At 38.5% G+C, this 12,170-nt stretch overlaps 1 protein-coding gene across 2 annotated transcripts in view; it reads left to right on the forward strand.

The window, feature by feature from the left end:
* The window catches only part of WDHD1 (WD repeat and HMG-box DNA binding protein 1), a 53,883-nt gene that overhangs the window by 36,674 nt on the left and 5,039 nt on the right, over positions 1–12,170 (forward strand). For both annotated transcript variants that reach the window (XM_059695305.1, XM_059695308.1), the window contains 8 exons: positions 1,259–1,373; positions 2,028–2,159; positions 4,550–4,779; positions 4,887–5,005; positions 6,131–6,187; positions 6,956–6,999; positions 7,397–7,567; positions 10,878–11,008. In XM_059695305.1, the coding sequence (XP_059551288.1) occupies positions 1,259–1,373; positions 2,028–2,159; positions 4,550–4,779; positions 4,887–5,005; positions 6,131–6,187; positions 6,956–6,999; positions 7,397–7,567; positions 10,878–11,008 (999 nt within the window). The remainder of the gene's footprint in view (positions 1–1,258; positions 1,374–2,027; positions 2,160–4,549; positions 4,780–4,886; positions 5,006–6,130; positions 6,188–6,955; positions 7,000–7,396; positions 7,568–10,877; positions 11,009–12,170) is intronic.

Consider the following 12,170-nt stretch of genomic DNA (forward strand, 5'->3'; position numbering starts at 1 on the left):
AAGGTTAAATGCGGAGTTACCATATGACCCAGTTGTTTCTCTCCTAGGTATATACCCAAGAGAATTGAAAACACATCCATACAAAAATTTATAATTGAATGTTCATCATAGATTCATTCATAATAGCTAAAAAGTGAGAATTCATAATAGCTAAAAATGCAAATGTCCATCAACTGAGGAATGTAAAAGTTAAATGTGGTATATCCAGACAGTGGAATATTATTGGGCTCAACTGGTTTGTTGTCCCATACACCAGAAGGTGGCGGATTTGCTTCCCAGTTGGGTTGGGTTGCGGGTTCGATCCCCCATCTGGGTGCATACAAATGGCAACCAGTCATGTTCCTCTCTCTCTCCCTTTCTCCACTTCTCTTCCTCTCCCCATTCTCCTCTCTCTCTGAAATCAATGAAGAACATGTCCTTTTGGTAAGGTTTTTATAAAGAAAGAAAAGGAGGGAGGGAGGGAGGGAGGGAGGGAGGGAGGGAGGGAGGGAGGGAGGGAGGAAGGAAGGAAGGAAGGAAGGAAGGAAGGAAGGAAGGAAGGAAGGAAGGAAAAGGAGTTAAGTCAAGGAAGGGATTATTTAATTGGGGTGATTCTAGATCACTTTTGTTATCTTTTGGCAATAAATTCATAAAGAGGGTGAGGTCGACAATGTAAGAAGGGTAGATGAATGAAGAAATGAAATCCTTAAAACAAAGTGACCTGTTGAAAATAGGAAAATAAGACATTTTAAGTTGTGAGAAGGAAGAAGATAGACAATTGCAGGTACATTTGACAGATGAAGGGTGATGGGAATTCCTGTCTGATGGCTTCTGTTGTGCTGGCAGATTATGAAGCAATGTCCAGGATATTTTTTAAGGCAGTGATTAGCAGTGTGGGAAGTTTGAGAAAACATGGTCTTAGAAAATGCAAATCAAACCTAGTAGAGAACCATAGAGGAATTGTTGGCTAATATTTCTGTCTTACCTTTTCAGAATCTTCGAATATTCCATTATGGACATTTTTATTACCAACTGGAGTGTGTTTGTTATTTTTTGCATGTTATTCCCAGGAATCAAGTTACTTAGTAATTTGAATGAAAGAATTTACATCTCTATCTTAAAAGAGGTTAAGTTTTGAACCTATAAGGATTTTTACTGTTCCATCTAATGTTTATTCAAGCAAGAAGATTCATTTTGTTAATGAATGCCATTATCTTAAAGAGGTATATTTAATTTAATATTACAGGTTTTTATGGTGAGACTTTTTCTTTACTGACAGGTGCATTCCTTGTAAAGGCTCTCGGTTTCCTCCCACCCTTCCACGCCCTGCTGTAGCTGTATTATCCTTTCAGCTTCCTTACTGTCAGGTTGCAACAGAGAAGGGACAGATGGAGGTATGTGGAAATCTTGACTTGACACTCTAAATTTGGTATTGCACTGCCTATGACACAGCCATTTAAAAATGATCCTGATGACCAGTGTTGAGTATTCATTACTTTATAATTAGATAGATAGATAGAGGTAGCAGAGAGGGAGGGGACTGCTTATGATCACCAGGGCACCTGATTGCCATCACTGCTGCCAAGGACTTTGTGAGGTAAGTGGGTAGTGTCCTCAGTGCCTCACTAGTGTAAGGCACTCACTGTCAAGGTCGGGCAAGTCCTGAGGGGGTGTGCCTCCATACATTTTTGTGCCATAGACACCTGGCTTGATTCACCCTAGTCCTAGTCCTGCATCATCAAAAGTCATTTGAAGTCTTACAATTCTAAACAAGAAACAAATTGGCTTCTAAAAAACTAATTTACCAAATTCTCTGAGCATTAACTATAGTAGCTAGGAAACGGTTTAAAACATTCTATTTTCTCTGCCCTCCTTTTCAGGATAGTATATGAAGTTAAGCCATAATATCACATTAATTAGAATTTGATACTATACAGATGAGTATTTCAGAAAATATTTTATTCAGAAGCTGATGTTAAGATAAATATTTAAACTTACCTGGTATTAAGTGGTAGTTGACTCTAAGCAATTTTTTTTCACTTTTATAGGAACAGTTTTGGCGTTCAGTTATGTTTCACAACCACCTTGATTATTTAGCTAAAAATGGTTATGAATATGAAGAGAACACTAAAAATCAAGCAATAAAAGAACAACAGGAACTTTTACTGAAAATGCTTGCAGTAAGTCAAATATACTGAAAAAAAAATGGAAGTTAAATATTTTTCTAAGTTTGAATCTCTTAAAGGTATGTGAATTAGCACTGAGTTCCACAGCCTAGAATTTTTAAGTTGTATCCAGTGGTGTTTTTCGCCCTTAAGAAAGTTCAGTTTTCCAGTGGACATTGCATTTAAAATATTTAAAACATTACCCTGTATCTAAGATTATAGGCAGTAATGAACTGTTCTGGTGCAACCTCCCTTTTTGCTTTTACCCACTGCACTGTTTTAACAGGTTCTGCAAGTGATTTTGATGCTTCATAATATTTGAGAATCAGGACCTCTAACTCTTGCTCTTATCCTGTACAACAATGTTTCTAGACTTTTAAACCTCCAAGGGTGGGCAGTCTTCAGAACTTTCATAAGGATTTTAGATATATCTATTTTTTTTTGTCATCCTCTTACTGTGTATATCTATAGCCAGTGATCATATTTGGTGCCTGGGATACTTAAGTGCTTTTACTTTTGGAGATAAATTTGGTTTATGGAGAGGAGTGTAATGTAATTTCTTCTCTGCTCAACTTGCACTGGGCTGTAAGCCCCTTGAGGGCAGGGGCCATGCCGGGTACTCAGTGGAATCTAATAGACAGTAGACCTCAGTATTTCTTGAGAGAGTAAATGGTCCAGACTTTTCATTTTAAAGTCGAGGGAAAAGAGTTATGAGGGGAAAGTGTTATCTAAGACTTCAGAGCTAATTGTAACTAAGGTCTCCAAAACATGGTATTCACTGTTCGCTATGCAACACAGCCTTGAATTTTAGTACTAAAGAAGTTCAATTCGTTTATTGTAGAGTAAGTTTTGTTCCTTTTGTGAAGGAACAAAAGTGTCATTTGTGATCTAGGCACTAGTAACCTTTTTACTGTCTCTAACACTTTTAAGGAAACGTTTGATTTGTTTACCATTTAGTTTTACAGGAGTGTTTCCTCTGGAACAGTGTTTCTCAGGAGGATACTAGTAGCTTTGGGGACTGGTCTTTAACATTCTGGTCCCTGGCAAATGCCTCTTCAACCTAGTTACTCTGAGAATCTTACTCCAACAGGTCCTTAAATACCATCATTTCATTCAGTGTCAATAAGTTATAACTGATGAGAAAAAAAATCAACTCCCGGCAGGGGCCGCTGACTATGTGGAGTTTGCATATTCCCCATGTCTGGGGGAGGTATTCTCCAGGTACTTGGGTTTCCTCCCACATCCTAAAGATGTGCACGTGAGGTGGATAACGTGTCTACATTGTCCCATAGTGAGTATGGGTGTGTGGGTGAGTGCATCCTGTGATGGAAGGGCATTCTTTCAAGAGTGGATTCCCTCCTTGTGCCCTGAGCTATTGGGATAGGCTCTAGTCACCTGTGACCCTGAACTGGAATGGTGGGTTGGCAAATAATTATCTTACTCTTTTTTTTTAAGTTATTTTTTTAAAATATAATTTTATTGATTTCAGAGAGGAAGGAAGAGGAAGAGAGAGATAAAAACATCAAGATGAGAGAGAATCATTGATCAGCTGCCTCCTGCATGCCCCCCACTGGGGATCGAGCCCACAACCCGGGCATATGCCCTTGACCAGAATTGAACCTGGGACCCTTCAGTCACCAGGCTGACGCTCTATCCACCGAGTTAAACTGGCTAGGGCTATCTTACTCATTTTTATTGTACTTGAGTTGCCTCACTTTGAGTTGTCAAAATTAATGCCAAAAGAAAACTAGTCTATTTTCTAAGAGATTTTAAGTGAATGCCCTTTGTTCTATATTGTCAAATATAAAAAGTAGAGCAAGGTGTAAAGGAAGTTGTTTGCTAATTTGGAGTTTGTGTAATTGTTTCTGGTAGTTTGAGATCATAGACAATCACACTTTAAAACTATTGGGTAAACCTGCTATACCACCAAATTCATTTAGTAGTTTTGTGTGCCAATTCTAGGCAAAATAGTAACAAATAAATCATTTACAATTTATTCCTTCTTTGAATTTGCTACCCTATTTGGCAAGGGTGGGCAACAAATTTAGGAGAACCCCGTTTGAATTTTAAATGAATCTCTTACTTTCCTTGCAATGAATAGCTTAAATTGATATGCCAATCTAAGCTACTATTGATTATAAAATGCACTATTGTTTTATTCATTTAAACTACTGAGACAGAAAAAAAATGGCTGCCAATTAAACTCTGACCTACCATGAATTGTAACACACTTTCCAATTTCAGAGATGTTAAGATGTGTAAAAATGTACAGTTTAGAATCAATGAGATACGGTATCTAAAAAGCTCTTTTCTCAGTTTTACTAGTAGTTTCATTCCTTTATTTTTACTAGTAAAAAGTTTAATAACATGATTTGATGTTTTGTTTTGTTTTCCTTTGGGGCTAGCTTTCCTGTAAACTGGAGCGAGAATTTCGTTGTGTGGAACTTGCTGAACTGATGACTCAAAATGCTGTGAATTTAGCCATTAAATATGCTTCTCGTTCTCGGAGATTAATATTGGCCCAAAGACTTAGTGAATTGGCCGTAGAGAAGGCAGCAGAATTGGCAGCAACCCAGGTGGAAGAGGAAGAAGAGGAAGAAGAGGAAGGAGATTTCAGAAAACAGCTGAGTGCTGGGTAAGAAATATTCAGTTGTTTGAATTATTTTATTTTATTTTTTTACCAATCTGAATATTAACTTGGTCTTTGCATATAGCTCTTTATTGAATAATATTATCTTTTAGTTACAGTAATACTCCTACAGAGTGGAGCCAGCCAAGGCTCAGAAATCAAGTTGAAGAAGAAGCGGAAGACACTGGGGAAGCTGATGATACAGAAGAAACATCAGAAGTACCTAAGCATGGTAAGATACATTTTCAAGGCAATTTAAAGATAAGAAATATGTGCGGGGTTTTCCCTACTTTACTTAGCTAGGAAAATTGAATACAGTAGATCCCCCTTATCCATGGTTTTGCTTTTTGCAGTTGCAGTTACCCACAGTCAGCTGCGGTCTCAAATATTAAATGGAATATTCCAGAAATATACAGTTCATAAGCTTTAAATTGTGTCATTCCGAGTAGCATGATGAAATCTCACACTGTGTGATCTATCCCACCTGGGATGTGAATTGGCCCTTTGTCCATTGTATTTACATTGTATACACTACCCACCTATTAGTCACTCATTTATTAAATCAACTGTGGTATTGAAGTGCTTGTGTTCATGTAACCCTTGTTTGACTTAATAATGGCCCCAAAGCACAAGAGTGATGCTGGCAATTAAGTTATGCTAAAGAGAAGCTATAAAGTTCTTCCTTTAAGTGAAAAGATAAAAGTTCTCAACTTTATAAGGAAAGAAAAAATTGTATGATGCTGAACTTAGTAAGATCTATGGTAAAAAAGAAAAAGAAATTTGTGTTAGTATTGCTGTCACACCTCAAAAGTGCAAAAGTTATGGCCATGGTGTGTGGTGAGGGCTTAGTTAAGATGTAGTAGAAGACGTGAACAGAAAATGTTCTGGCTAATGACAGCATGTTGTACTAGAAAGCATTGAGCCTTTAGAAGACTTCAGCAAGGATCCCAAGATGAGTGACCACATTCACATAACATATTACAGTATGTTGTTATAATTATTTTATTTTATTATTATTGTTGCTAATCTCTTACTGTGCCTAATTTATAAATTAAACTTTATCAGGTACGTACAGGATAAGGCAAAAGTAGGTTTACAGTTGCGAGTATGCAAAACAGAGTTTATTCTTTTATTATTTGTTAATTATTATATTATTTTCCATACAAAGAACTATAGACCTACTTTTGCCCACCCTGTATGTGCTATTATTGACTTCAGGCATCTACTAAGGGTCTTGGAACGTATCCCTCATAGATAAGGGGAGACTACTGTACCCATACTTTTTCAAGACATCATGTTGATTGTAGAGGGTGACTTTATATTCCCATTTATATTGTATTATCTAATTATTCCATAGGACAGAACCCATTTTCCAAAAGTGCAAATTTCTCTGATGTACCAGCTGTTAAGTCAGGTAGGAAATATTTGTAATTTTGTAATATCACAAAAATTTTGTAAGTAGTCTAAAGTGATACATCTACTCAAATATACTTTACCCTTTAGGGCTTTCTTTTTATGTTTTGTTAGTTTGGTTTTTTTGTTGTTGAAAAGTATCCACCAGATTTGGCTACATAGAGTTTTATTGATTTCTTAGCAAGAACAGATTCTGTAGGGTGGTTAGGAGGGCTGGAAGCCATATTGTATTGGATGTTGGAATATATATGAGCAGTTAAGAAATGGGAATAGCCATGTAGATAGCTCTTGAGAAATTTGGCTGATGTGAGGAGGTGAGACAGAGTGGTGGCTGGAGGGGATATGGGGTAGAGAGAGTTTGTATTTTGTTTGTTTAAGTTGGGAAACTTGAACAGCCAATAAAGAGGGAAAGGAAGTCTAAGATGGTGTCGCCATTATAGGACAAGTTTCGTGACAAAGCAGGAGGGTGTAAGGTTGAAAGCACAAGGAGAGGAATTACTAATCTTAGTTAAAATAAGACACCATTCTTCCGTGGTAACAGGAGAAAAGGATAGATCTGCATGTATTGGGTTGGTATAGTTCCCATCTAAAAGCTTTTATTTTGTCTTGGAAATAGGAAGGAGGTCATATACAATTGTTAATACTTTTAAAGTTACAAAGTACATTTATTTTTGTATACTACAGATTAAAATGTTTCATTTATTATTATAGAAGTCAGATGTCTTCTGTGTTTTATCACTATTAAGTGAAGGTTTCTTTCTTATGAAAGGTGCAGTTACCTCCAGTAACGCAGGACGAGTAAACCCCTTCAAGGTAAACTCTTTCCAGTAATATTTTCTATTTAAATACATTTCCATACAGAGAAATATTTCAAACCACCTGATGACCCTCCCCAGATTGGAGGCATTAAAGACTATAGCAGATCTTTGTGAAAACAAAGACAAAAGCAGTACAAGTTCACACTTGGGCTATAAGGTATATTTTCTACATATCTTCTAAGTACCTATTGTTTTGAAATACTCCCTGCTTTTCTTGGGGATGTGATATTTGGGAATATGTGGATCAATCTTAATTTGGGTTGTACCAAATGCATTCAGTTCCAAAAATGAAACTACAATATAAACTTAACTGAAATTTTAAGGAAGAATAAATTTATTGGGATTCTTTTACTTCTTTAAACATAAAATGCTTATACAAGTTTGCTCTTTAGGTATCAGCCAATTCCAAAGAGCCAGCCATTTCAGTGAACTCAGGACGTTCTGCTAATATTTTAGACAATATGAACAAATCATATAAGAAATCTACTGCACTTAATCGAGCTACAAATGATGAAAAGTCTCCAGTAATAAAGCCTCTAGTTCCAAAGCCAAAATCTAAGCAGGTACTGTTTCAACTACCCACATCTGCAGAAGGCACAGATCTGTTTGTCGTACTTTTTGTCTGTTTGTTCACTGTTTCAGGAGGCTCCAGTTGTTTATAACTGTTTTTCTTGCCACTTAATCATTTTTTATTTTTCAATTATGGTTGACATACAATATTATATTAATTTCAAGTGTACACCCCAGTAATTAGACATGATATAAACTTACTAAGTGATCATCCCGATAAATCTCACACCCATCTGACACCGTACGTAGCTATTAGAATATTATTGACTGTATTCTCTATGCTACATTTTACATCCCCATGACTATTCTGTAACTACCAATTTGTATTTCTTAATCCCTTCACCTTTTCACCCATCCCCCTAATCCCTCTCTCATCTGGCAACTGCCAAAATGTTCTTTGTATCTGAAAGTATGTTTCTTTTCTGCTTGTTTGTTAATTTTGTTTTTCATTCAATTGTTAATAGATATGTATTTATTGCTATTTTATTGCTTGTATTTTTTATCTTTTGTTGTTAATCCTCACCCAAGGATATTTTTCTGTGGGCACCGCAATCTTTGTGGCAGAGTGATGGTCAATTTGCATATTCCCTCTTTATTATATTTTAGAGAGAGTGGAAGGGAGGTGGAGAGACAGAGAGAGAGAAACATGGATGTGAGAGAGACATTGGTTGCCTCCCACACGAGCCCTGATGAGGGTCAGGGAATTGAGCCTGCAACAGAGGTACATGCCCTCGATTGAAATTGAACCCACAACCCTTTAGTCCACAGGCTGATGCTCTATCCACTGAGCCAAACTGGGTAGAGCTATCTTATTTTTTCTTAAAGAAGACCCTAATATTTCATACTAGTGGCCTGGTGCACGAAATTTGTGCACCATATAAGGGGATTAATTAGAGGAAATATTTTAATATTGCTATTTGCCCTTTCTCTATAATAGAAGTGTCACAGAGATGAAAGAAAATTAGTAAAATGTATATGAAAATGTTCCTCTTTTCAGAGTCAGGGGCACACCAGGGGACCCAGAGTCAAGTTCCCGCCCACCCACGTGCGCCTCGAAATCGTGCGAGACCCAGACGTGGTCGGCCCCACCCCCATTGGGCTAGCTCCAAACCCGACCAGTCCCACCCTAGTCAAGCCCTGCTGGACAGGGGGCACAGCCTGAGGTCCCCCCTAAAACCCTGACAGGTGGAGGGCATGGCCTGAGGTCTCCCATCAAGCCCCGTCGGGAGGGGGGGCGCAGCCTCAAATCCCCTGTCAAGCCCCGCTGGGGGGGGGGGGGGGCGCGGCCTGAGGTCCCCAGGCCCAGCACCGGGGTGGGGGGGCACACCTTGAGGTCCCCCGTCAATCCCTGCTAGGCGGGGGGCGCGCGGCCTCAGGTCCCCTGGCCTGGTGCCAGGGCGGGGGGAGTGGCCTGCGTCCCCGTCAAGCCCCCCAGGGGGGCGCAGCCTCAGGTCCCTGCTGATTGCTCGTTAAGGCTCGTTACGGGAACTCGGCCTCCACTGTGGGCACAGCCATCTTGTGTTATGGAAACCCCCCTCCTCCCACCCTGCTGTGGGCGCCGCCATATTTTGTGGCTCTTATATAGGATAACACTAGTTTGGTGGTGATGAACTCCTTTAGCTTTTTCGTCTAGGAAACTTTTTATCTGACTTTCAATTCTAAATGATAGCTTTGCTGGGTAGAGTAATTTTGGTTGGTTCTTGGTTTTCCTCACTGTGAATATATCGCAACACTTCCTTCTGGCTTACAAAGTTTCTGTTGAGAAATCAGCTGACAGGTGTATGGGAGCTCCCTTGTAGGTAACTCCCTCTTGCTGCTTTTAAGATTCTCTATTTGTCTTTAACCTTTGGCATTTTAATTATGATGTCTTGGTGTGGGGCCTCTTTGGGTTCATCTTGTTTGGGACTATACTTCCTGGACTTGTATTTGTCTGTTTCTTTCACCAGGTTAGAGAAGTTTTCTGTTATTATTTTTTCAAATAGGTTCTCAGTTTCTTGCTGCCTTCTCATTCCAGCAACTCCATGATACGATTGTTGGTATGCTTGAAGTTGTCCCAGAGGTTTCTTACTCTGTTTGTTTGTTTTTTTAAAAAAATATATTTTATTGAGTTTTTACAGAGAGGAAAGGAGAGAGATAGTTAGAAACATCAATGAGAGAGAAACATCGACCAGCTGCCTCCTGCACACTCCCCACTGGGGATGTGCCCGCAACCAAGGTACATGCCCTTGACCGGAATCGAACCTGGGATCTTTCAGTCCGCAGGCCGACGCTCTATCTACTGAGCCAAACCGGTTTCGGCCTGTTTTTGTTTTTTTTAAATTCCTTTTTCTTTTTGCTATTCTGATTGGATGGTTTTTGCTTCCTTATATTCCAATTCACTACTTTGATTCTCAGCTTCATCTACACTACTGTTGATTCCCTGTAAATTATTCTTCATTTCAGTAAGTGTGTCCTTCATTTCTGTGGGGTTTTTTTATGTTTTTTATGTCCTTTTTCATATTGTTGAAGTTCTCACTAAGTTCCTTGAGCATCCTTATAACCATTTGTTTGAACTCCAATTTGCTTGCCTCTATTTCATTTAGTTCTTTTGCTGGAAATTTCTGCTCTGTTGTTTAAAATTGATTGCCTAGCAAGGGCAGAGGTTCTCAATTCTGGTTTTGCTTCAGAATCATTTTTAAAATACATATATATATGTATATATATATATGTATATATATTAATAATAAAAGTATAATATGCTAATTAGACCAAATGACCTTCCATCGAAGCCCAGGCTGAGAGAGAAGCCTGGATCCCGGGTGCCTGCTGGCGGTTGGAGGAAAGCCTGGGTTTCAGGTGTCAGAAGGAAGCTGGTGCTGGCAGCCGGGGGAAGGAAAGCCTACTCTTGCACGTATTTTGTGCATTGGGCCTCTAATATATATATATATCCAGACCTTGGGGATTCTGGCATCTATCTGTTTTTTTTAATTTCCCACATTTTAATGACAACTGGTGTAGTACCTGGCTCTACTCCTTTCTTGTTCTGTATTCTGATTTTACCTCCCAGATTTCATTCTATATTTGTTATCAGTAAAACAGATCTATTATGTATCTTTTCCATCTCATATAATTTTATTCATTTAGAAAACATGGAATTTGAAAATGTGTGTGTGTGTGTGTATGCATACTTATTTTTGAGAACTTCAGGACTTACCATGTTGGTATAAGATTTCTAAATATTTTTCCACATTTTCCAAAGCTTGTTTGTAACATATAAAACCATACTAGATTTTGTTGCAGTACTCATTATGTTTACTTCTACAGGCATCTGCAGTATCCTATTTCCAGAAAAGGACTTCCCAAGCTGATAAGACCGAGGAAGTGAAAGAAGAAAATCCTAAAAATTTGTCATCTGAAACCCCAACTATGTGTCCTCAAAACACTGAAAACCAAAGGTCAGTACATAGAGAAATTTAGCCGAAACCGGTTTGGCTCAGTGGATAGAGCTTCAGCTTGCGGACTGAAAGGTCCCAGGTTCGATTCCGGTCAAGGGCATGCACCTGAGTTGCGGGCACATCCCCAGTAGGAGATGTGCGGGAGGCAGCTGGTCGATGTTTCTCTCTCATCGATGTTTCTAACTCTCTATCTCTCTCCCTTCCTCTCTGTAAAAAATCAATAAAATACATTTAAAAAAAAAAGAGAGAGAAATTTAGTATTCTCAAGATGCAGTCCCCCAGTAAAAGGCATACAGAAGCGGCAATACAAAATTATACAGCTCTGTTATTTATTATTATAAATCACACATTGACACTAGTAGTGGACATTCTGAATACTTAGTAACTTTAAGAAAGTCACAAATACTGATTTATGTCTATTTACATTGCTTACTTTATAGTGAGTTCTTTTTATTTTATTTTTAAATTTTACTGATTTTAGAGAGGGAGGGAGGGAGAGAGAGAGAGAGAGAGAAAACACACATTGATTTGTTTTACCACTTATTTATACATTCATTGGTTGATTGGTTGATTCTTGTATGTTATCTGACTGGGGATCAAAATTACAACCTTGGCATATCAGGACGATGCTCTAATCCAGTGGTTCTCAACCTTCCTAATGCCGCGACCCTTTAATACAGTTCCTCATATTGTGGTAACCCCCAACCATAAAATTATTTTCGTTGCTATTTCATAACTGTAATTTTGCTACTGTTATGAATCGTAATGTAATTATCTGATATGCTATATGTGTTTTCCGATGGTTGCGACCCACAGGTTGAGAACCACAGTGACCCATTGAGCTACTTGGCCGTTTCCTATAATTAGTTCTTTTTTTAAAAAAATAGATTTTTATTGATTTCAGAGAAGGGAGAGAGGGACAGAGAGCTAGAAATAGCAATGATGAAAGAGAATCATTGATCAGCTGCTTCCTGCACACCCCCTACTGGGGATCAAGCCTGCAACCCTGGCATGTGCCCTGACTGGGAATTGAACACTGACTTCCGAGTTCAAGGATTGACGCTCAGCTAATGAGTCACACCGGTGGGGCAGTTCTTTTTTTAACAGGTAATATAGTTACTTGGAGAAACATGGTTGAAAGGTGTAACAAAGAATAAATCTT

The sequence above is a fragment of the Myotis daubentonii genome, chromosome 1 (assembly GCF_963259705.1).
Source record: "Myotis daubentonii chromosome 1, mMyoDau2.1, whole genome shotgun sequence".
Classification (NCBI taxonomy): Eukaryota; Metazoa; Chordata; class Mammalia; order Chiroptera; family Vespertilionidae; genus Myotis; species Myotis daubentonii.